The sequence below is a fragment of the Kwoniella dejecticola genome, chromosome 3 (genome assembly GCF_000512565.2).
Source record: "Kwoniella dejecticola CBS 10117 chromosome 3, complete sequence".
NCBI classification, from domain to species: domain Eukaryota; kingdom Fungi; phylum Basidiomycota; class Tremellomycetes; order Tremellales; family Cryptococcaceae; genus Kwoniella; species Kwoniella dejecticola.
In genome coordinates this window covers 1494251-1518419 of record NC_089303.1, presented here as the reverse complement: position 1 = coordinate 1518419, position 24169 = coordinate 1494251, and the positions used below count along the sequence as shown (strand labels likewise).

Sequence of the window (24169 nt, the reverse complement as noted above, 5' to 3'; positions counted from 1 at the left end):
CTTCCTTCGGCTATCACCGGTAAGTTACTTGAAGCGCAATGCACTTACCCTGCGTATCCATGGTCAAGCGAGCACCAGGATGCTATGCACTGAGATACAGCTTCGTGATTGCACGAGGGGACCTCGATCTAACAACACATACATGCTCTGAAAATGAACTCTAAGGCTAAGTGATGACTTTTGGTATTTCAAACAGTACAAAATCGTAATATTCAGCTTCCATGACGCTCGCCCATTCTCCTCCCACATCTTCCCCTCCGGCGGTATTACCTCCTGATTTGGTCTTTTTCGTCGAGGGACCACGAGAAGCTGAGGCGAGGTAGGTGTAATGGTCGGAAAGGGAGCGCAGAGTCTTCACAGCTGTTTTTGGCTCAGGCTAGAAGATCCCCCACTTTCGTCAGCGGTTCTTCGAGGAAGGTCAGAACAGTAAATAGGAGGTCTGAGGCGGAGCTACAGCAAGGTCCCGTATGACAGACTTTCCAATGCGGGGCCTGTTGAATATACGGGCATTGCGAAACTCACCTTTACAATCACTCCAGCATAATCCGCTGGTAACCCATATCGCAGCACACTTTCGACAAACAGTCGGACCGTCTTCAGATGAGCCAGGATCTGATACGCCTCCGAGAAGTTTATTCGGGTGAGTCGTAACAGCTCAGTCTGTGGGACGGATGGAGTCAATAAACAATATGGCGATGACGGATGCCTCAGAGAGAGGAATTTGATCTGATCAATCACAGTCTCACTCACCCATAGCTCCTTCTCTTCGACAGCCAATTCAGCCAACTCCTTCTTCTGCTTCTCCAGAGCGGAATCATCCCACTTGAAATCTCGCACAATGAATCTGAAAGACCATTCATTAGCTCGGACTCTCGTGATCTACAAGTTATACCACCGAGCACTCACTTGTTCTCCCTACACTTATGTATGAAATCCTCCTTGACCTTCTTGAATACTGTTACAGTCTGCAAGAAATAATCGTCGTCCGCGGCGATTTGTCTAACCACCAATCGCATCAGCTGTATGAACGTATGGACGCTTGTGACTTGGATTTTCCCGCATGAATGATGGTCATGGGAATGTTGGAAGACTTACTGTGTACTGCGTGGAACGACCATGCTTGTCAATCTCTCGTACTTCTCGTTCCAATCCTTCTGCAAATTTCTACCAGCGAGATGATAGGTCAGCTTGAATCGCCTTAAAGCGCTTCGCTCAGAATCGCAGCCGCATCTAGCATTCTTGCAGGGCTGGAAAGTCGCGTTCACGTACTTCGGCACAGCAACAAGAAGCGTCTCCATGAATTCACTATTTTCCACTAAGTCGTTCTTGTTCACCACGTCCAATAATGATCTTTGCGACAGGTTTCCCCTGATACATAATTATCAGCCGGATACCCTACCCATATGAATGTATAAGCGATAGCTCACTGTTGTTTACGTTGCAATGTCGTCAAACCTCCTTTAGCAAGATTATATGATTGCGATTTTTGTTTCTGTGTCGAGTCTATCGAATTCATCTCCTGCGTCATATGACCCGTCAGGTAAGCGAGGCCGCGACGAATGTAATCTTACGAGCTCAACACGGGAATAGGAAGAGTATTGCTCACCTTCGTCAAAGCTTCAACAACCTCCAACACCTTTCCGCCGCTTCCCCATCTTCCTTTATCCCACCTGAAACCACCTCCACCCCCCAACAAGTACTCTTCAGCTGGTCTATCGTTCACTCGAGCATGTTGAGCTACTTTGGCGGAATCCTCTGAGACCAGCGAGCGCAGTGTATCGAGTAACTTCGAGACTGTTGAGGTAAATTGAGAATCTAGTTTTGGGAGAGCATCGGAAAGGGTTAAAAGGGACGAGAGGGTTCCTGCCTGTTTCGACAATTAGCGATTCCTCCCCTGTCGAAAGTACAGAATTAGAGTGGCCAGCTCAGGACCGCGCAGCCTCGTAATTACAAGAGGGTCGCCACGGGACTGATAGGGGTTCCATCGCGTTGACTGGCTTACCTTGAGTTCCGGTATTTCCCAAGTCGCAACATCTACATCCTTTCCTACGGTATTGGAGACCTCGTTAAGCATGACATTTGGATCACCATCTTTGAGAGGGGCAGAGATGAGCCAGTATGACAAGTCGGAGGGCATCTTGGTTGCCTGACTTGACTTGATGATCTGAGGTGTATACCAGACGAAGCCTTTGATAAGCTACAAAGGTAGATATGATCACAGATGCATTGAATGGCAACATGTCGACGAAACGTGACGCTGAACCGGGCTCGAGCGGACGATGATGAGATCACGATACGATACGCGCGCCTTAAAAGGGATTTTCAAGTCAGAACAACAAATAGGCTCCCGTCATCTGCTCTTTGTCCGGCGGAAACATGGCCGAAGTCCCAACGTCATCGTCAAAAGAGAGTGACAAAATAGTTGAATCGCAAGTACGCATGTTTGGTTCAAGATTTCAAGGTATAACTGATCATCTCATTGGCCGTTCTATCACCTTCGCACAAGCATACTTCAGAGCATCCGCACATCGATAGATTTACCTGAAGCAATCTGGGAAGATCATCTGCAGATCTGCTGTTTTACCATGGCATCTCGAATACCCCGTTCCTTCTTGCCGAGCTTCCCTCGACCCGTTCTTAGCCCAGCAGTCGGAAGAACAACGGTCTCGCGTAGTATACAGACGTCCACCAGAAGATTTGCAAAGTATGAAAGATTCCCTTCTGGATATTCGCCTTCTCCTGGGCCCAATGGAGGTGGAGGACCGCATATATGGCAATACTTCAAAAGGCGCTTAGGAGGGGATAGAGCTGTGTGGGTATATGGGGTTGGTATAGGTGGTGGTGGTATCTACTATGTCACACAGTAAGCTACATTTACTCCAATCTTTGAGCGCAATCGATCTGACCGGATCTCGGAATTAGCTTAGAAAGAGTCCCAGAGACTGGACGGTTGAGGTTTATGGATGTCGATGAAGCTCAAGAACGAGAGGTGGGTCGACAGTTCATCTGCAAGGCCCATCAGAGCATCACGTCGGGTCCATCTTTTCAGCTGAGGAATGCGTGCTAATAAGTGCATCTGCAGCTGGGTCGGCAAACACAATTGCAAACACTGAGTGAATACTCAACAGCCGTCTTACCGCCTAATCATCCCACCACGAAACGAGTCAGAGCAGTAGCCACTCGAATTATCGAGTCTTCGGGGCTGGGGCGGGTGAAGAGTGGTGGTGAAATGGGAGCAGTAGAAGGCAAAGTACCCAACTTCGGAGGGGGCGAGGATGTGGGCGAGATACTGTTTGGCGGTGGTGAAGGTGGAAGAGAAGCCAAGGAGGGCAAAGAAACCGAATGGGAGGTAGGTTATCAATGTTCAGCCTTAAAGACTCTATCTTTTTCGTGAATCTTGGCATCTTGGAAATTGATTGATCGAAACACTTCTGCAGGTCTATGTGATCGACGACAAGAAGACCAAAAACGCATTCGTCCTTCCCGGCGGTAAAATTTTCGTCTTCACTGGAATATTACCTGTATCAGCGAACGATGATGGTCTAGCTACTGTTCTGGGACATGAGGTCGCACATCAAGTAGCTAGGCATCCTGCAGAGAGGATGAGCTCAGTCAAAGTATGTGCTTCCTGCTGTACGCTCGTCTCGGCTGTCACTCGCTGACATACTTCAACCCTATTAGGTGCTCTTTGCTTTGGGATTTATACTTGAATCTTTGGGACTAGATGTCGGAATTACAAGACTGCTTCTGACCTTCTTGCTCCAGTGAGTATTTTCACATTCCCTCGCGATGGATGATGCGGCTAATCAAACTGTCTGCGTGCTGCATAGACTCCCGAATTCAAGGAAGAACGAGTCGGAAGCTGATTTCATCGGTCTACGCTTGATGTCGTGAGTATCGACGTTTCGCAGGGATCTGCATCCGAGCCGCACTGACCTTCGGTTGTCCGGATGCAAATCGCAAATAGGAAAGCATGTTTCAACCCAAGCGAATCTACCAAGTGAGTAAAGCGATCTAAGAACGTGTTCTAGTGTCCCTTAAAACACCTTTGGCGTCAAAGCGCACAATCGAAATCATGCTGAAGCCGCTTACCCTTAGGATGTGGCAACGCATGTCAGAGTCTGAACAAGGTCGAGGTCTACCCACTGATTTCTTGTCGACCCATCCGGCGAATGAGAAGCGGATAAAACAGCTGGAGAAATGGATGCCCGAGGTGAGACTCAGTCACCATCATTCTGGCAGATAAATTCGGGCAAGACCATTACCGCGCTCGCTGACCAGAACAAATCTGTGTTTCCGCAAAGGCGTTATCCCTGCGAGCGGCAAGTCCGTGTGGGGATACCTCGTCATATTATTCGGGCTTCATGGATAGTCTGAGCCCGTCTAGTCCGTACAGCAAGGGTATATGGTAATGCGCAAGTGTACAATTCAGGGGGCACCATCAATGGTTAATTAGAGAGTGGAGTATCAGCATGCGGATCATTGATCTGCGGGTCCGGTATATTATGATATGATGTTGTAAGGGAAAAGATATGGTCTTTGCATGACCGAGTCAGAGCAATTACCATCATGCGATATCTGTTCATCGACAAGTCGACAAGAGCACATGGAAACGCTAGTACTGATTGGCCGGTATGATCGGATCGGAAGAGTCGAAGCTACGACACATCGTACGAGTCCATCGTCGTTCAGAGACAGGACGAGTCATTTCGGGTATGATATTGTCTCGCTGTTCGGCTTTGGCATTGCCCTTGATGCATCCACGGGAAGATCGTACCTGCGCCCTTGGTATAGGGTTCAGCCACAGCATCCAGACGGTGTGTGTCTACAAAGTTCATGCACGGCGACCGTGCGATTAATTATTGGATTAGCTTGCCCCGTGTTCAGATGGGATCTAATGAGATACCCTTGATCTACTTCTGTCTTCTCCTGCAAGTGCTTTGATTGTCTTAAAGGCAGTGTACGGTTGACCGAGCAATCCTAGCATTGTGCAAAGCGATACCAATGCGCAGAAGTAAAGGACCGTGTACTGTGCTAGTACTGTATTTCCTTTGGAACTGATTCGAGGGGAGAGACCGAAAACAAGATGAATAAGCATCCTTTGACAAGTAAGTAAACTAATTAGCATTTCAACTAAGATCAAACGAGACAAAGCATGGGGCTCAGTAGGATATAGCCGAGAAGTGACATCAGCATCAGCATCAGCATCAGCATCAGCATCAGCATCAGCATCAGCATCAGCATCAGGATTAACAGACAGCAACATCGAGGGAAAGTCGACCTAGCCTCATGTAAACCACATCATCAATCATACTTGTCTTCTACCACCCTGCCTGAGCATGTATGTGGTATCTCATGGCTTAGGTTCTGTTTGATGCCGGGCATCAGTTGACTGTGCAAAAGCTATGTAGCTTCTGACATTGAGGCAAATTCGAGTCAACTTCGAAAACGTGTTTCCGCCCAGAATCAAGCATGTACATCTGTACAGTATATCCCGATTCGCAGAATCAGAATCAGAATAATATAAAGTCTGCTTTCTTCTAAGCCATCGTAAACTCCTCTCTTTACTTCTTGCACGATCGCCACTTCACCAACACAGATATCATCCAAGCTCTGATTAGAATTCTGACTACGAGTCACGACAGGTCGACTTATCAGCTCAATTGAGTCAAACGCGTTCATCCGTTCGGAATTCGGTATTAGTATTTTAACACCGGACCTTCCATTGCCACCCGGGGACTTCGGGACGATATCAGTCCTGCATAACGTTAACGTTACTTTACTTGAACTTTCTTCAGCTCGAGTCATACTCGAGTACTGCTTGCTACTCTCGATTTTATCAGATTCAACACGTTTTATCTAGTCTCTTTATTCTTGGGCGTTATATTCGCCTTGTTCTGTGTGAATATCCATCAAACCAACTCGGACTCGGACTTAGACTCCGCAATCCTCGAGATGTCTCAAATTCAAGATCAAAGTCAAAGTCAAAGTCATACACATACGCATAGTGCATATCACGATGAACCGCCTGTAGCTGCCATGCAAGATGGGGGACCACTCACTTCGCCTGGTTTAGTTGAGAAGCCCCATTCGTACAGGTATGAGGTGAGTTCGAATTCCGTGCGAGTTTTCGTCATGTCGCCCTCGATCACTCGCACAGACTCAATGGGTACTCCAAATTGAGCTGACTCTTCGTTATACACACTAGGTAGTCCAAGGCTTCTTCTTGCAGAATGGGCCGCAACCTAAACATATGGAATTTGAAGACATGGTACGTATACAGCCCGCATATGATCTCAAAGAGATGAAAACCAAGCACGTGCTCAAAGTGAACTTTATTGATTGATTGAACGAATAGCTCGAACGTAATTTCGGATTAATCGATTCAACGCCTGAAAGATGGAAAAATCTGCGAATGGATGTCAAGAAATTACAGGACGATGCACCGGAGGGAACGCTGTACAAGGTCATGTTTTTAGGTGAGTCACGCCTGTGGGATGTTGAGCTCGTGAGAGAGCATGAAATCTGATATGACTGTTTGTACAGGACGACACGGTCAAGGGTGGCATAATTTCGGAGCTAGCAAGTACGGTGTGGATGTGAGTCTGTGCGGAGACGCTCTATCACTTTTACCGCTCAATCTATTTCAGATCGATCTGGAAGAGGACAAGGCATAGCTGACGTACAATCCGTTCTAGCCGTGGGAAGACCATTGGACATTCCTCAACGGAGATGGCGAGATCACCTGGGGACCTGATCCCGAATTAACGCCATTAGGTATATCTCAAGCTCGAGCGATCCAAAAATGTTGGAAGGAACAACTTCCCTTCAACCCACCGATATCCAGAAAAGAGATCAGGTGGTATGTCTCCCCGTTGACAAGAACGGGCCAGACTATGCTGGAGTCGTGGGGAGAATTGTTAACTGGAGTGCCGGAAGTATGGGAAGACTGGCGGGAGATCTATGGGAGTCATACTTGCGACAAAAGGTCGAGCAGGGTGAGTCTGCGCAAACTTCGTGTGCTATCAGCAAAATTTGTGTGCTCTCCTTCATCAGTCCTGGGGCAGACTTCCGGGAGATCTTTTGCTGATACACCTATGTCTCGCTTGTAGACTTACATTGCCGAGAGATTCCCCTCGTTCAAGATCGAAGAAGGATTCGCAGAGGAAGATGAACTGTGGAAAGCCGATGATCGGGAGACGGATGCTCACATGCAGATGAGAGCGCAACGCGCGATGGATAGGTTGTTTGGCACAAGTGGTGCTTCCGAAACCTGTATGTTTGGCCCTTCCAGATAAATTACCCTCCCTATCCCTTATTGCGACTATTCATGGAATTCAGAACGAACTTGTCAAACTGGTGAAATCGCTGATGTCGTTCATCTCGATTTGTAGTCATATCGGTAACCTCCCATTCTGCGATACTGCGAAATCTTTTGGCAGTCTTACACCATCAGCCATACCCACTAGCCACTGGAGAGATGATTCCTGTAGTTGTGAAAGCGACAAAGATCCCGCCTGATCAGTTGGGCGAAACTCCTGTGTATCCCATACACAGGGTAAGGATGGACTGAACGCTGCCTCGTCAAGTTCGGCTTGATTAGCTTTAATTTTATTGGAAGTATGTAGTCCGCATGATCAGTTTGTGCATAGATATTCGCAACTCTAGACCTGGGGATAGCTGATTCAATGGATAACATTAGGACATCTCGTGTAAATCAATGTAACCACAAAGATCCCATGGAAGTGACCCATGTCGATCGGTGTACAAGTCAGGGCAGTAGCACCGGCAATTCACGTCATAACCGATCTTACTCGTCCAGCAGATGAATGCACGTTGATCGGCTAAAAGTGGTTCCCGATCGGAACTTCGATGTACAGTGGTACAGCGTAAAATAAACGATGAACAACGTTGAAAACACGAGCTAAGTTGTAGATCTTGATCTGATTATCGTCGTCATCTTGTGCATGATCTCGTGCGTTTGTTGTGATAAACCATTTGCAGGAATGTGACTATGTGAGATTGAGTGATGTCATCGTGCGATGTGCGAAGACTGTCACACATCCTTTGGCCACTTGACTTTGATTCTATCTGTCTCTTTCTGATCAAAATGGATTTTTCTACTTTCTCTTACTCAATACTTCACGTCTAATTATTACAACCACCCAGCTACTTGCAGCAACCCATCAAAGGCAAATCAAAACATCGACAAATATCAGAACAACCCTCAAGATGGTGTTCAGACCAGCGACAACCCTCTCTAGACGAGCGCCTATCGCACTTAAGCCTGTCATAGCTGCTGTAAGTGGTCATACATCACCCACATGGACACACCTTACATGGTCCATCAGTGTCAAAATGAGTCTTCTCTGCAGCTGCGCGTCCCACACATTGAGGTCTAAGACTGATCAATGTGTTTTATGCTCTGTATAGCGATTCTACGCTCAAGGGCCTAATCCCGTCACTCCACCTTCTAGTGGACCAGGTGGACCAGCCGGATCAGCAGGAAGCGACAGTGAGTCGAGTCTTAAATACCTCAAATCGAGTGTCACATCATGCGCTCAGCTTTGGCTTGGTTATATATGCTGTGGTTCAGAGCTGAGATATGCCATTTCTGACCGTGCAGCCCAATCGAACAACGCTCTTCTTTATGGTGGAGGAGCAGCGGCCCTGATTGGAATTTACTTCTACTTCTTCAGTGGAGGATCGACGAATGCCAGAGCCAGTCAAGCTTTACAGCATGCGGAAGGTAGTAAGGCGCAAGCTGAGGGATATACTAAAGGATTCACCAAGGAGGCCGAAGGAAGACTCGAAGGGAAGGTGAGTCGGAATGAAGGGCGGAATTGATCAAGACCACTCAGATACCCCTCCATCCTCTCTCTTTTTTTTTTGGATCGATGCCAAGTCGTCCTTCCCCGTTCACACGCTCAAGTGGAGCTTCTGAGATCCCAGCTGACTTTGGTGTCCAATCGTCAGACCGCTGAGTTATCTGGAAAAGCTAAAGGGCAGTACGAAGAAGCCAAAGGAGAAGTCAAGAAGGCTTTCAAGTAAAGTGAACTACCTTGGTAATACCGTATAACAGGGGATTGGCGATTCGGAACAAGCTGTATTCATTAATGACTGATCGTTGATGGGACAAGAGGGAAATATTAAACGAAGTATCAAGGCCAAAATTCACGCAGTATAACGCATCTGAATGAGGGGAGCTTGTACGTATACTATCGAAACGACTGCAGTCCATGTATCATTTATTCATGTCCATACATCCGGGTCAGTGAAACTCATTTTACGCCGTCGATACTCACTATCAATCGTCCGGGCTTACACGGCAAGATAGTCACCTGCTCATGACACACATGCCCTCTTATACAGAACCTATGAGCCCACTCATCTCCTTGTTTATCCTTGAACAGATCCGCCATAAAATTGTTCACACCTTCTTTAGCTTGAGCGCCATATTCCCTTTCGTCCAGCTGAGCGAGGCCTACTCGTCGTTGTGTCATCGGTCAGTCCCATCTAACCCGTGCTCTCATCACGTGAAGGAAAGCTTCGTGAGGTCCGACTCACGCTCAAAAGTCTTTCTGAGGTTATTGACGGTGATATATCTGATTTCCAGTATCGCCTCACAAGTGACTCTCGCAATATTATCGAATGTGGTCTTTCGAGCTCGAGATTGAGCATGAGATTGAGCTTGAGTCTGCGAAGACGGATACGACATTGCGATGGTGACAATATCATTCAGTAGGGCTTGTTCTCTATAGCATGGCGACTGGCACACGTCAGCTCGTCCTTCAATCATGGTAGTATAAAGGGGAATTTAGTAGTCCAGTCCAAAAAGGGTCAATTGATTGGCTCACACCTTCACCAAGCCGACGTCCTGAGCTTGTTCGAAGCTCATCATTATCGAACTTGAAGTGTAGGGCCAGACGCTGATCAGACCTCTGAGGTAATATTGGATTGCCAGAGTGTGTTTGTCTTTACCCCTCTTTGCCGCGCTGAGAACGAGACCAGTCCAAGCCATACCGCATCACGATCTCAATATCGTCGTGCTATCGTCCGCCACTGGACGGCACCTGGTCATTTCAAGAAATCACTCACAAATTTCCTTTCTCTTTCCACCCTTCTGCTTCTTTAACACATACTTCAATCCACTTATATAAACCCCTCTTAAGTCGCAGAATATCAAGTACCGATTTCCCATTTCCGCCTCCCGCAAGAGACTTCAGAGAAGCTTCAATAAAGTGAATCATCTTGATAAATTCGCATTTAACGTATTCTTCGTGGTGCATTATCGCTCGTTATAGTGCGTTTTGATGAGTTTCGGATCTTCTGATCCGGCTTGAAAAGATCTGTAGTGCAGTATGACATAGTCATCAGTCAGTTTGACAGAGCAATACGATACAGTCGGGGGGGCCGTCGCGATCAAGCGCAAAGGCAGGACAAACATGTTTATGGATAGGGTCGAGGAGCTCACAAGATAACTTGCATCTGACATTCTTTTCCCCTTTTGACAGCTTCACCATAATCGAGCGTCCATCCCTGCCACAATCTCTCTTTCATATCAACTTCTTCGTCCGCAAGAATGGCGTGGTCTCTGGTTTCAATTGTAGAAGCAGAAGCAAAAGCAGAAGTGGGAGTAGAAGTGGAAGCGGGAGTAGTATCATCATTAGGTCTAGAGGGGTGACTAGGAGCCACATGGAACCAGTGAAGAGGTTCAATCGATTCGTCTCCGCCTAATAATGCTTGCGGCAATACAGACGAAGGATTGATGATTTCAGGGGACGATTGTTTGGCTCGGTTCTCCTGTCGACCGCCGCTAAATGGAGTTGGAGTCCGAAACTGGGTTGCCGGGTGGGGCAATACGGTTTGATACAGTTTAACGTTCTTGAACATCAAAGGCATCTCGAAAATAGTCAGAAACCTGTAAAACGATAAAATTCGGTGGTATCAGGCTCCTTGGGTAGGTGTATGGTTTGATACCATGTTACTGGAGCTAGGACTGAAGCTGACCCTTCGATATTCGCAAGGCAGATCTGTAATTACATCAATGACGGGTCAGCTCTGAACCTTGAGTCGTCTTCCAGTTGCAGCATCACAGTATAACGACTCAAGAAATGTATATTGTATGCTATCCTTTGGGATGAGTATCAGCGTCGGAGCGATGTGATAGCTTCTGCTCAGTCCCGATGAAAGGATGTGAGTTCCGCTTGGGGCAAGAGCTTATCTCACCTCGATAAGAGATACAGTATTTCGATGAGAAAAAGTAAAAGAGAACGAGACATAGTGGATCCGAAGACGAGCACCAGCGTGATTCTGTGCATATTTTTATTTTACAGTTCATATATTAGAAATCGCATATCATGCGTTCATAAGCGTCGTAATCTGAGAATCTCTGGGTATAACCTTGCGGAGACACTCGCTCGTAAGAACAAGCTTCAATCGTCGAGCGTAAGATCCACTGGATGTCCTTTGCTCGTTCCTTTTGCTCCGTTTCTTACATTGTGCAATTCCGAGCTCAGCATCCTGACTTGATCCTGTTGGAGAAGCAAAAAGCAAGAGACGTCAATAACTCCCGTGTGCGAATATACGTCCATCGTCGTATTGCAAAGGGAAAGAAAAGAAGATGAGAAATGAGCCAGATGATTTGAGCGACGAACCTCGAGGTATTTGACCCTCTTTCCCTCAATTTTGACTTTGGGTTTGACGTCGACATCAACGTCCACATCGTCTTCGTTGTCATCGTCGTCCTCACGCTCAACCGACGGATCAATGAATAAGGATCCTCTTTTACGCTTGGTCTGTCGTTTTCGGGCGGGTTCAGGGGACGGAGGCGGTGGTTCATCTGTGAGGGATATCGACGATCAGTCGTCAGCAAGATTTGTACGCAGCTCGCAAAATGATAGGTTGCCGCTTACCGATGATACCTGCAATCATCAAGGCAGCTCTTGGTCGATACTGTGAGACATGACAGATGTAAGCGAGATAGGCTCGGTCAACAGATTTGACGCGCAAGTGGTGAGGATTTACTTTGAAGACGAATTTGTACTCTGGCACCGGTGTTGAGGGCACAAAATTGTACGAGTGTCTGTGACCTTGATTCTCGATTTCACGTCTGTCAGTCGTCCTATCAAATATGGGTTTTCATCAGTTGACGACTACTGCTAGATGCTAACGTCCCATATATTCAATTACTCTACCGTGTATGACAGTCTGAGTAGGGGGGCAGGCGGACCTGATGGTCAGCGACATATACTGTACATAGAGAGCGTAGAAAAGTCCAGCCTTCATGCGGCACATGGGGAGCAGTCAGCAGGACTTACTTCTTCATCTTCTCATCTGCTACATCGTTCTTCCATTTCTTAGGTTTTCCTTGGCCCCTCGCATCGTTTCTGGCCTGTTCGACCCAATAACCTCGCGTAAGCGTGATCTCAATCAATCCTAGATTCTGCAATTTATTGGCGTCGATCGTCACTTGGTCTGGATCATCCGTTGTTTGCTGATCAAACATATCAATCATCAGCCTGCCTTCTGACGATAATGATGACAATGATGCGGATGAAATGATGATGATTCCAATCAGTAGCAACAGAGAAGTTGAAGACACCGAACTCTGAAAGACTCACCAAAGGGGCGAACTTCAAAGAGGAGCTATAACTTTTCCCATCCTCATCACGCTCAATCACCTGATTCCAACATTTATCCTTATACCTCTCTTTCCAGCAAGAGTACGAAAGTGAAATTCCATCTACTCGGCACTCGGCTCTGTAGCCCATGTGGGCATTTTTACCGAATTTTTTCTGGACGTGATTACCCCTCGCTACGTGCCTTTTGCTAATTCTGATCTCGAATGGCTAAACCAGATAATTCATTGGCAAACGTTAGCGCCCATCAGCATTCATCACTAGAAAATTCAGGAGCGCATGACGATAACGCTGATGCAAGGAGCGGGAGAGGGGTCAGGAGGTCAGGATTGATGGTCTCACCTCATCGATAGTCTCCAAGTAGCATTCCGAGTAAGCTGGTTGTTCGTGCGTTGACAGATGATGGGTGATTTGGTATTCACCTGACAGAGGTGTGTGAGAGTATGCAGCGCATTAGCACTTACTCTAGATAGCAAGAAGATAGTTAGACTCACTCAGACGCTCTGGCGAGTCTTTCCTGCCCACCCATGCCTGTGTTTCCGTATCAAGCAAAATTATGAGCTTTGACCCCTGATTGAATGGTGAAGTCTGAGCTGGCAGAAAACCCACCTCAAATCCGGCTTCCGAGTTTGGAGCCAGCATCACTCAGAGCCCCTCCAACAGGTTCTCTCAAAGATCACTGACTATCCGACTGAAGCAAGGCAACTCGTATGCTGACTTTAATGACTTGTCTGACTACATCAGCGTATGCTAGAAATCAAGAACAACGAACGCAGTTGAACGATGCTTGGTCCAATCAATCTGAAGAGCTTTGGTACCAAAATAAAGTATAGCTCGAAACAGGCACGTATCGGTATTACGTACAGAGCCCCCGTTTCACGGTTACATGCTTAAACCGGAGAAAGATCAGGACATGAACATCAGATTCATAGCTTTTACAGGAGACCAGGTAAAAACAAACATGGAACATTAATCAGATATGACAGGTACGATAAATGATATACAAAAGACCTCTGAGTACATGACACTTCGCCTGTGATGGACCGTCACAGTCCGCCGACTTGCATTTACGGGGTTCTCGCTTCAATTTTCACGTGGTACGTAAATGGATCCTCGTTGACGGGTTCTGCTGCTGCTCTGATCGGATCTGCCTCGGCTGCAGGTTCAGATGTTACCGCTGTCGTATACTGATGCTCATTGAATGTATGCCGGGGTTCCGTCTCCGAGGCAGTATTCACTCTCGGGTTGACCGGTTTCCCCTTGGCGTTGATCTCATTATTGTTTCCGACGGTGTCTTTCTTCGGGTCTTCCTCCGAGACGGCATTAGGTTGCCAAGGGGCGTTTGATGGGCCAGCTATCAGCTCGTCAGCCTATGACTTTGCACTGGGGAACTACGGCCTTAGACTGACCAACGATGCTCGTATCCTCAGCTAAAGCCAAGGATGGATCAACCCGGTACTGTGTGGAAGATGAGCGTCAGTGGCGAGATGAGGACTTACCGATAAAACTCACGCGGAAGACAAATCGATAGAACCTGCCTGCAGACGGGTCTGGGTGAAATTCCGCCTGCAATGGCTCGCCGTTGATTACCTTTCTCAAAAGGGCACAGCTATGCTTCTGTCAGCTAGAGCCGCGGACAGGTCACATAGAACAATCACGCGGGACTTGCGGACATGCATGAGGTTCTAGGTAAATGATCGAGCAGGGAGAAAAGGGGGGTTTGGGGGGAGAGAATGACTGTATGGGCTACTTGGCTGATCTTCATTGATCAGGAGGATCAACTCACCTTTTCTGGGTTCTTTTACGAATCTCGGAGAAGAAATACCTGGCCGTAGTTGTATGGCCGCTTTCGCCTATCCGGTATTCACCACGCTGAATATCAATCCATATGCACCCAGTGGCAGTCACTGCATGCTCGAAGGTGACACAGGTAATGGGCTGGGATGATAGGGGATCAGTATTTGCCGCCTACAGTAGCATGAACTGGACTCACTGATGAGGGGAGCCTGATTTCGGATTTGTGTGTCCTGCCATGGGTGATATCAATGCAGCTGCGAAATGATTTGGTGCTTTCGTCAATCCAAATGGGCGAGTGTGTTCTCTTGCCATCGACACGGCAATCTGCACACCATTCGTGCGCTTGGAAGAGATCTTCTTCGGAGATGCGGACTTTGATCCCTATCGGCTTGAAGTAAGGCACAACGGGGTCAGTATAATCGGGTTACGCATCAATTGAGCCGAAGGCCACCGACCTCGTTCGTAGCTTCCAGGAAGCATTGAGTATAATTATATCCGTCACCGTTGTGGTAGTGATAAGTGACAAAGTGCTCATCTAGACATGTATCGTCAGCCCCCACATCTCACCGGCTTAACGCGAAAGGATAATAACTTAGTCGAGAGCCATCTCGCTGCCTCTCGATCCAGGCCTGATGACATGAATGAGGTCAGCGAAAGTATCTCACGTCAGCGTTGATCTGGACGACTCACCTCACTGGAACAGAGTTTGGACCTCATATCCGCGTATCGATCTTTGATTGTTGCCCGACGACTATGCACAGTGATTTCGAAGTGTTTGTATGTACAAAAGGGGATAAATGTGACAGAGAGGACTCAAGGATGAATAAAGAAGATAAGACGGAGCAAGAATATGGAAGATAGGAGTCAGATACCTGATGCAAAGAGACCCCTGCATGCTACAGTCATCTTGATGTGACTTGCAACCGTGACTTGAGTTTACTGATGCTTGATGGTAAGTGGACATGTAAAGTGGAGGAGGTCAATGCGTAAGTGCGGGGCACATCTGGGTTGACAGCCCAATTCAGGGTAAACATATAGATGACGACCTGTCGCGTGGCCAATTCCGAGGTTGATCGAAAGTCCGCTTCCATCATCGTTAGAGCACCTCGTCGGAAGATAAGTACCCATGTTATCGGTGACGAAGAAGTGGTGAGACAGGAGGAGAGTAAAGGAGAAATGCAGCGTATCGACTGATTGAATTATTGTGCAGGATCCGGTAATGACATCAAGCAGCTTGATTGCAAAAGATAACAGAAAAGACGACTAGTACAACAACCGGCGGGTGGTTGTCCGAAGTTATCCGAAGATTGGGTTTTAAGTCCGAGACGCGGTAAGATCCTTTTAGATGCTTTGGGGAATCCATACAAGCAGGAACGGATTTGTTGATCTTTTCGTCTTCTCTTGGCTTCATATCACATCATACCTGAGTACCACATCCAACCCGTTCGTATGATCTCAAGATAAGACTTCGATAAGTGCGATTGTAGATAGAACTTCTCAAGATCGACATTTAATACCCCTAAATCAAGGGCTATGTCCCACTTATGCCATCTTACAAGTCCCCTTTCTCTTCCACCACTACATCGAAATCGACAAACATCAATAATAGCGATACGGATATAGTGCATACAGTCCATCACCACAGACAACATACTAGTACAGATGCGGATATAGCGATAGCTTCCAGTACGGCCACTTACGAGATAGCGGAAGAAGAATTAGATCACGATAGCGATACGCAGAGTATAGGAAGTAGATTGAGGGACATCATGAGTGATAATTCGGCTGTCATCAATACCTTCATCGCTGGTGAGTCCCAATATCTGTAGCAGTCTCCCCAAATCAACTTCCCACATACTTTGCATCGTGCTGTTAATTCCGCATCCTGGAAGGCATTTGTTGCCAAGCAAGCATTCTGAATCCCATCTCGCGATTCTTCGTGCAACCGTTATATCCGCTTCACCCGTACCACTGCAAACACCTGACGCTGATCGACACACTTCTTCTTATAGGTGGTCTGGCGGGAGCTGCTAGTCGTACGGTAGTCTCGCCGCTAGAAAGGCTGAAAATCATCTTGTGAGTCTCCTTCAGCCGGTGCCGACTTTCGAGGACATTCCAGCACGACTATCCTCATTGGCCATACAGCCCGTTGAGACATCGATGCTGATCATCTTGCTCATGTCACACAGGCAGGTACAAGCAAGCTCGTCCTCCTTGGCGAGCTCTGGTCAAGCCTATGGAGGAGTATGGGAAAGTCTAGGTCGTATGTGGAAGAATGAAGGGTGGAGGGGATTCATGAAGGGCAACGGGATAAACGTGGTTCGCATATTACCTTACTCAGCCTTGCAATTCACCGTGAGTCGCATTTTGCGTTGCCGTTGACTTGATTGACCGCTTAAGCCCCGAGGCTAACGAACTATTGTAGTCCTATGGCGCTTTCAAGAGTATATTGGGGACATGGTCTGGGGAAACAACTTTATCGACACCCTTACGCCTGACTGCTGGTGCAGGAGCGGGCATCGTTGCTGTTGCTGCTACGTATCCTCTGGATCTGGTCCGAGCTCGATTATCTGTCGCTACTTCCGGCATGTCGATGAAGTCCTCAGCAGGCGGATTTACGGCAGAAGATGCTAAATTGGGGATGATCGGAATGACCAAGAAAGTATACAGGACGGAGGGCGGTGTCAGAGGTTTGTAGTGAGTATGAAGCTTTGTCAAAATCAAAAGTAGGGACTGATGCCCGACGATGTGACGTATAGTCGAGGTTGTTGGGCGACGGCGGTGGGAGTTGCACCTTATGTATCATTAAATTTCTACATCTACGAATCTTGTGAGTACCATACATCCCGGTAAGCTCAAGTCCCGAAGTGAAGATTGCTAAAATGCTTGATACACGCAGTGAAAAATATAATATTACCTTCCGACCTTCCGAAATCCACCTCCGAGCCAGAATTGATCATGCGAAAACTCTCGTGCGGTGCATTGGCAGGAGCCACTTCGTTAATATTTACGCACCCGTTTGATGTGCTCAGACGGAAGTTGCAAGTTGCTGGAATGGCTAGTATGTCGCCGCAATATAATGGTGCGGTGGACTGTATTAGGTGGATAGTCAGGAAAGAAGGGTTCTGGAAAGGCATGTAGTGAGTGACCTATCACTATCTTCTCTGATTCCAGTTGAGTAGTCGCTTACATGTCATGGAAACACCCTTAGTCGAGGGTTGGTGCCTAATTTGATCAAGGTGACACCTTCGATAGCGGTGTCATTCTATACCTTCGAAACAGTCAGAGACCTATTAGCGGCTGTAGGGGAAGAGTAGAGCCAATAGCGATCGGGAAGCCTTTGAAAGGGGAGTATGAACTGGGAATTGTATATATAGACATCATTTTGGAGAAGCAGAACACGGAGCACAGACATATATCTCTCATTCATTCGAGCAAATTATCAATCAATATCAGGGATCACAAGGGCTTATTATCATCTACATATCATCGCACACGACATCACATCATAGCCTTTCTCTCAGCATAAATATATATGTAGCGCCACTGGGGACGTTGTCAGATTTACCCGTCACGAGGCAGTATCATGTATAGATGCATACTCAAAGTGTATTTTGTAAAGGCTCGTTTATGCCAAAGCGATACTGAAATAAGGGTCCTTGATTGTGCTCGGTGCCTCGGTGATCACCGTAGGTCGGATGCGGTGACGTTGTGACGTTGTGACCCAGTGAATCCCATTTTCATGACGACCAAAGGTTTTGTTTGTTTGTCATCGGTCCCGTAACACCTACCTTCCTTAGAAAAACCCCACCTTTGACATCTCACGTTTGGCTGTTGATTGGGTGTCCGATCCCCTCAGCACCGAGAAAGTATTATCTCGCAGGGAGAGGCGTTCCCGGTCAGTCGGATTTCTCGCCTGACGATTTGTTTTCGACTGCATTTCAAGCAAATCGAGCAACAAGCACTCAAGATGCCAGCTACTTTATATCTACGACCGTCGCCCCGGGCTTTCTTCTTACTCACAACTACACACGCCTTGATCTTCCGCCAGCCAGATGCGTCGGAATCCAAGGTGTCTAAAAGTGTCGTGGTAGCTGAGTTCCTGCCGCTGGAAGAGGTGGATATGCGTGGATTGGTGAAAGTGGGCAGGGGTAGTGGGGTCGTGCAAGGTGTATTGGGAGTGACGAGTGTACCAAGTGGTAAGTTGTAACGGTAGCCTACTTGGCTTTGCAAGTCCGCGCAGACTAGGAGCATAAATCAAAAAAGTAAAGTAAAGCTCACACCCATCTGATGGACCTATGATTCTGCTTCGGTTCCAGACCGATCACCCATCCCGGAGATATTCTTACTGTTGCTATCCCATTCGACCATTCTCCCTTCCTTACTCCCCGCTTCATCCGCTAGCTCGACTCCTATCCGACCCTCCAAGATTCTAGGCGTCGACTTCTACTCCCTCACATCGAATTTCTGGGATTCTCCCGACCTATTACTCGCCTCGCAATCATCGCGATATGACGAAGAATTCGACTACGATGACCCCATCCCTGCTGAGCCCTCTACTGCACCCACCTCTTCGCAAGCTCAGCAAGCAGGCATCGAGAACCCCTGCGGCGGGATGAAGAAGTACTTGGAATCAGGCTCGTTCTTCTACGCGGATCAAGTCAACTGGGACATATCTTCCCGTCTAAACGAGGCAAATTGGGTTCTCTCCCCTCCGCAGCGATCTAGTCCGCTAGAAGAATTCGATCAGCGGTTCATATGGAATTCTACACTCTTAAACCCCTTTCTCAAATTCCGACTGGGCTTAACGGAAGAGCTGCGGAATATCCTAGATGAGGAAGCTTTACTCGTACCGATAATCCAGGGATTTATCAATTCTATGACGATATCCAGCGGGTTTTCACGGACGACGGGAAAGCAAGAGATAGTGAATCTGGGATTGATCAGTAGATTGTCCTGGAAAAGGGCAGGAGCAAGGTTCAGGACTAGAGGTATAGACGATGATGGTCAAGTAGCGAATTTCGTGGAGACGGAATTAGTACTCGCGACGGAGGGTAGTATAATGAGTTATACGCAAGTCAGAGGGAGTGTTCCGTTATTCTGGGAACAGCCAAGTCAAGGCTTGGGAACACTCCAACAGAAAGTTGAGATCACCAGAGTGAGTAGAACTCCTGTCCCGTTTCAAGAGACGATCATGATAGCGTGATTACTGATGTATATTGCTTTTGGTGTTGTAGCCGCCCCAAGCAACTCAACCGGCATTCGATAAACATTTCCTGGAATTGATCAATCAATATCATTCAGTACACGCCGTGAACCTCTTGGGCCAGAGAGATGCAGAATCAATGTTATCGCAAGCTTATTCGTACCATCTTGAAACCCTCAAATCGACGTTGGATACGACTGATGAAAAATTAGATGATGGGACACCGTCGAAAGGACGATTGGAATTGACGCCGTATGATTTTCATTCGGCGGTGAAGATTGGAGGACATGAGATGGTGAAATACGACTTCTCGATGAGGTTGAACGAAGTCATGGATTCGATGGAGGATTTCGGGTGGACTGCAATTGATTCGGATAATGGAGGAGTCATTGAGAAGCAGGATGGCGTTTTCAGAGTCAACTGTCTCGATTGGTAGGTCCTTCACGCCTTTTCTGCCGTTATCTCCTCTTGTGTGTGCACAAGTGAAATCCGATCCGGAGAACCCCCAACGCCGCTCACGCTCATGCTCTTCAAATAGCTTGGACCGGACGAATTACGTGCAAGACGTGATCTCTTCCTTGACGCTCTCGAGATTCCTCAACTCCATCGGTTCTCCTCTTCAATCATCACAAACCCTCTGGTCGGCGCATCGCGAATTATGGGCAGACAACGGAGATAGACTGAGTAAGATCTATGCTGGTACCGGAGCATTGAATACGTCAGCTACGAGAAGCGGGAAGAAGACTTTTGCGGGTCTGCTTAGTGATGCGACTAAATCTGTCGGAAGGGCATATATCAACAATTTCCAGGATAAGGGCAAACAAAATGCGATTGATATGTTATTGGTGAGCTGCATGGTGTCATTGATTCTCGTGGTTATTTCAGTCATCCGGATGGCTAGCTCACGCTCATGCCCATGCTCACAATCACACTGTAAATAGGGCATGATGGCTGGGCAAAGACCGGTGATTCTCTTTGATCCGATAAGCGATTCAGTCCAAGCGGCCTTATCTGCTAGGTGAGCTCTCAAACTACGATGATCCAGACAAGGGAGTCGTCGAGCTGATATAATTGTTCAGGGTGAACGAATATTCGCGCACAAAAGTTCTGTCTATCTTCTCGGGAACATGGAATCTGAATGGTAAAGTGAGTCACCTTGCATAGGCGGTTGTGTTAGTGTACAGTATGACTGATAGGAGTAGGCTCCGGACGAGGCATTGGACGAATGGCTTTTCCCTCCAAGTGAGTTGATGGAGAATCTTGACATTGACCGCAGCTGATTGACCTGGAATTCTTGCAGATACACCGCAGTGAGTGACTTGTGGAATTGCTAGTATCTAAGAGACAGGCTGACAATCAGAGTAGACCTGATATTTACATGATCGCGTTCCAAGAGATCGTAGAGCTTACAGCGGGGCAGATACTGCAGACTGATCCTGCTAAGAAGTGAGTTTGGCGCGGGTCATCAATCTCAGACATGACTGGGCTGAATGGATTATTGCCAGGCGAGTATGGGAGAAGTTTATCATGGATACTTTCGCAATGCGTAAAGGCGGCAAATCGGACTATCTGTTATTCAGGTCCGAACAGGTGAGCCTTCGTCGTGTCCTTGCGGAGACCTAAGATATCCGCTGACTCATCGATGACTTATGTTCGGGTTCCAGTTGGTAGGCTCCGCATTGATCATCATTGTCAAATCTGAATTATCCAGGCACATACGGAACGTAGAAAGTACGACCAAGAAGGCAGGTTTCTCTACGACTTTCAAGATTGAACCCAGTCAACTGAAGACTCAAGCTGATATCAAGGCATATGAACTGTTCAAACAGACCGGATTGTCAGGCTTGTCAGGTAATAAAGGAGGGGTATCGATAAGGTTCCAGCTCTTCGATTCGAATGTGTGTTTCGTGACGAGTCATTTGACGGCTGGACAATCGAATATCAATGAACGAAATACCGATTGGAAGACTATCACCAATGGAATCAAGTTTGCTAGAGGTCGATTGATAGAGGATCACGAGTGCGTTTTACCTTCCCTGGCTTCTCTATATTGCACTGATGGAGAACCCGCTAATCAGAAGCGTCTTTTTCATTTCAGGATAATCATTTGGTCTGCTGATCTGGTAAGCCATGCCTGGCATAGCATCATGTAAAGTCGGACTTCTTCAGCTGATTGAGAGCACCCTACCAGAATTATCGAATTGCATTACCAAATGCAGAAGTGAGACAGGCGATCGAGGATGGTGATTTAGATTCGCTGTTGGGCTCAGATCAAGTGAGCAGGCAGAAAAGCAAAGTGTCGTGAACAGCGAGCTGATGCGATTTGGGTAGCTGCTAAATGCTATGGATGCGGGAGAAACGTTTATTGGGTATGACGAGGGTCCGATATCGTTCAAACCGACTTATAAGTAGTAAGTACAGATATCAAAGCTCGGTCAAGCGCGCAATGCTGACTCATCGCAGTGACAATGGTACCGACTACTATGATACAAGCGAGAAGCAGAGAGTACCAGCTTGGACAGGTGGGGCTGCAATCGTACAACCCGTTACGCGGACGACAGCTGATTATGATACCCGGGATGTTCACGTCAGATCGGATCCTCTTCAGAGGCTCATCAGTAAGTGTTATGCATCAGAACCAACTTTGATGACATGAACACTGACAAGGCATTTCTACACAGTTACGGTTGAAAGACTATAATCGCGCGGAACTGATGACCTCTGATCATCGGCCCGTGTATGCCGTCTTTGATGCCACTATCCGAGAAGTGGATCATGCGCGAAAAGACGCGATCACCAAAGAGATCGTGCATTCCATTTTGGCTAGTGGCGACACCAACAAGAAAATGGATGAGAAGGTGGAGGACGTGATGAGAGGTCATGGTGGTCCGAAAGATCTGGTAAAAGACCTCACGCGTAGTGAGTGATCCCCTGATTCTATCTACAATTGCAAGGTAGAGAAGTGGGTTTTGATTGACTGATCGACTGAGCAGTGTCGGTCACTCCGACGTTACGCACATCCAGTCCAAGATTACCACCCCGTCCCACGTCCGCCGCATCGATGAAGGAGAACACGCCTGTCATAGCTACCACTCGATCTCACTCGCAATCCCTTTCGACTCCAAGTAACCACTCTGCCTCATCGTCTCTAAGAGCGATTAATTCGATACAGCAGAACGCCCGCCGCCCCGCTCCTGCTATACCGACATCGTCATCGACATCGTTATCGTCAGGGCGGACAGTCACAACGACAGCAATTTCGCCGAATATGCAGCCAATGATACCGGATCGCCGATCACCCATACCGCGAACTAGCTCTAGAGGTATGATAGCCAACGATACCGGATCATCATCTTATACTACCAATTCTTCGTCGATTACACCCTCTTCAACAGGCGATTTCGTGTTTGTCCCAAGTACAAATGCAAGTCCAGGATCTACCTCAAACTCAAACTCAAATTCGAGTTCGAAACAACCACCGCCTTTACCGCCTAGAGTCGGTCCTTCGCCACAAAATACCCTCGATGTGAAAAATCCAAGAACAACGAAAGACGGTTTACCTAGATCCCCATCATACATCTCGTCCCGTATGCGAAGTACAAGTACGGCCGCGGCTCAGGACGAGCAGACTCCATCGTTGAATCAACTCCGAGCTAAATTTGAGAATCCTCCTGCAACCTTAACCTCCGCCTCCGCCTCTACTCGGCCAGATCGCATAAATTCGATAAAGCGTAAACCTGTCCCTATACCTATACCTGTACCTGTCTCCACATCAGCACCAGCACCAGCACCATTACCTAGAAAATCAATGGATATCAATGGGTCACCTCAAGAAGGGTTAGTATCACCCGTCAAACCTGATCCGAATGTACCGAAACCTGCTATCCCTGTCAAACCACGTAGGTTGAGTTCGGGTGTCAAGCAGGTATCGTCGGTCACGGTCCCACAGGCCAAAGATAAGAGCGAGCTTGGACTTCCTCTAGCCACTTCTCCGGAGAACAATAGTGTGATCGCTAGATCGCCTGAGAAGAAGAAACCTGCTGTGCCTAAGAAACCGGATGGATTGGGTGTGGGTGTGAAAGCTGCTGTGAAGGAATAATTTGGCGCGGAGCGACAATTCATTGTATCCGACTTGTATGGTTGTAGATCTACTCCTGATGCGATGGGACATTGAGTTGATGACATGATGTTCAATGATTGTACGATTGTACAGACGTATAGACTGTGTCGATGTGCCACTTGTTCACCTTTGCCACGAGTCCAGTACGACACCGTTTCAGCTGATTTCATTCGCGTCTCCGTCTAGTTACCTCGGCTCGCTCTGAGCATCTGACACCCATGCATCCTCACTTGCAACCGATAGATCGTCGTCGTCCTTGTAGTTGTAGTTGTACGTTATTACTTCGATAGGACATATGCCGTATGCTTGATTGCTTAGCGAGGCTGAACGGGATCAACAACATAGAATAGACTAGGACGGGAACGTACGATCGATAGATTCTATTTGTTATTTGTTTACCTATCC

At 47.4% G+C, this 24169-nt stretch overlaps 10 protein-coding genes across 10 annotated transcripts; 5 read left to right on the top strand and 5 right to left on the bottom strand.

Moving 5' to 3' along the window:
* Positions 1–166: 166 nt before the first annotated feature.
* Positions 167–2137, bottom strand: I303_102937 (uncharacterized protein; the record flags this gene model as incomplete). The annotated part of the gene is made up of 9 exons (XM_018406283.1): positions 167–376; positions 523–660; positions 751–844; positions 907–999; positions 1096–1164; positions 1270–1368; positions 1428–1519; positions 1607–1867; positions 2003–2137. 9 exons carry the CDS (start codon positions 2135–2137, stop codon positions 167–169), a joined length of 1191 nt encoding a protein of 396 aa, XP_018264777.1.
* Positions 2138–2585: 448 nt separating this feature from the next.
* On the top strand, positions 2586–4412 carry I303_102936 (uncharacterized protein; the record flags this gene model as incomplete). The annotated part of the gene is made up of 9 exons (XM_018406282.1): positions 2586–2863; positions 2923–2989; positions 3083–3349; positions 3438–3617; positions 3682–3764; positions 3831–3890; positions 3968–4000; positions 4099–4213; positions 4305–4412. 9 exons carry the CDS (start codon positions 2586–2588, stop codon positions 4410–4412), a joined length of 1191 nt encoding a protein of 396 aa, XP_018264776.1.
* Positions 4413–6039: 1627 nt separating this feature from the next.
* On the top strand, positions 6040–7573 carry I303_102935 (uncharacterized protein; the record flags this gene model as incomplete). Its single annotated transcript, XM_018406281.1, has 7 exons — positions 6040–6105; positions 6209–6271; positions 6359–6479; positions 6547–6599; positions 6699–6998; positions 7113–7275; positions 7395–7573. The coding sequence occupies 7 exons, from the start codon at positions 6040–6042 to the stop codon at positions 7571–7573; spliced, it is 945 nt and encodes a 314-aa protein (XP_018264775.1).
* A 659-nt stretch (positions 7574–8232) lies between these two features.
* On the top strand, positions 8233–9051 carry I303_102934 (uncharacterized protein; the record flags this gene model as incomplete). Its single annotated transcript, XM_018406280.1, has 4 exons — positions 8233–8301; positions 8434–8515; positions 8627–8820; positions 8977–9051. The coding sequence occupies 4 exons, from the start codon at positions 8233–8235 to the stop codon at positions 9049–9051; spliced, it is 420 nt and encodes a 139-aa protein (XP_018264774.1).
* Positions 9052–9281: 230 nt separating this feature from the next.
* Positions 9282–10250, bottom strand: I303_102933 (uncharacterized protein; the record flags this gene model as incomplete). The annotated part of the gene is made up of 4 exons (XM_018406279.1): positions 9282–9484; positions 9568–9755; positions 9858–9995; positions 10099–10250. The coding sequence occupies 4 exons, from the start codon at positions 10248–10250 to the stop codon at positions 9282–9284; spliced, it is 681 nt and encodes a 226-aa protein (XP_018264773.1).
* A 38-nt stretch (positions 10251–10288) lies between these two features.
* I303_102932 (uncharacterized protein) lies at positions 10289–10902 on the bottom strand (the record flags this gene model as incomplete). The annotated part of the gene is made up of 2 exons (XM_065968660.1): positions 10289–10349; positions 10475–10902. The coding sequence occupies 2 exons, from the start codon at positions 10900–10902 to the stop codon at positions 10289–10291; spliced, it is 489 nt and encodes a 162-aa protein (XP_065824732.1).
* A 533-nt stretch (positions 10903–11435) lies between these two features.
* Positions 11436–13283, bottom strand: I303_102931 (uncharacterized protein; the record flags this gene model as incomplete). Its single annotated transcript, XM_065968659.1, has 9 exons — positions 11436–11534; positions 11658–11842; positions 11916–11955; positions 12028–12124; positions 12321–12496; positions 12624–12851; positions 12984–13063; positions 13136–13172; positions 13251–13283. 9 exons carry the CDS (start codon positions 13281–13283, stop codon positions 11436–11438), a joined length of 975 nt encoding a protein of 324 aa, XP_065824731.1.
* A 425-nt stretch (positions 13284–13708) lies between these two features.
* I303_102930 (uncharacterized protein) lies at positions 13709–14675 on the bottom strand (the record flags this gene model as incomplete). Its single annotated transcript, XM_018406277.1, has 4 exons — positions 13709–13995; positions 14051–14099; positions 14154–14250; positions 14635–14675. The coding sequence occupies 4 exons, from the start codon at positions 14673–14675 to the stop codon at positions 13709–13711; spliced, it is 474 nt and encodes a 157-aa protein (XP_018264771.1).
* Positions 14676–15982: 1307 nt separating this feature from the next.
* I303_102929 (uncharacterized protein) lies at positions 15983–17755 on the top strand (the record flags this gene model as incomplete). Its single annotated transcript, XM_018406276.1, has 7 exons — positions 15983–16247; positions 16451–16514; positions 16628–16793; positions 16864–17135; positions 17198–17268; positions 17338–17578; positions 17650–17755. The coding sequence occupies 7 exons, from the start codon at positions 15983–15985 to the stop codon at positions 17753–17755; spliced, it is 1185 nt and encodes a 394-aa protein (XP_018264770.1).
* A 653-nt stretch (positions 17756–18408) lies between these two features.
* I303_102928 (uncharacterized protein) lies at positions 18409–23743 on the top strand (the record flags this gene model as incomplete). Its single annotated transcript, XM_065968658.1, has 18 exons — positions 18409–18637; positions 18758–19596; positions 19676–20076; positions 20183–20489; positions 20586–20662; positions 20724–20790; positions 20847–20886; positions 20945–20954; positions 21010–21090; positions 21150–21234; positions 21309–21664; positions 21743–21767; positions 21836–21919; positions 21976–22055; positions 22108–22166; positions 22237–22262; positions 22326–22563; positions 22638–23743. 18 exons carry the CDS (start codon positions 18409–18411, stop codon positions 23741–23743), a joined length of 4110 nt encoding a protein of 1369 aa, XP_065824730.1.
* Positions 23744–24169: the final 426 nt, after the last annotated feature.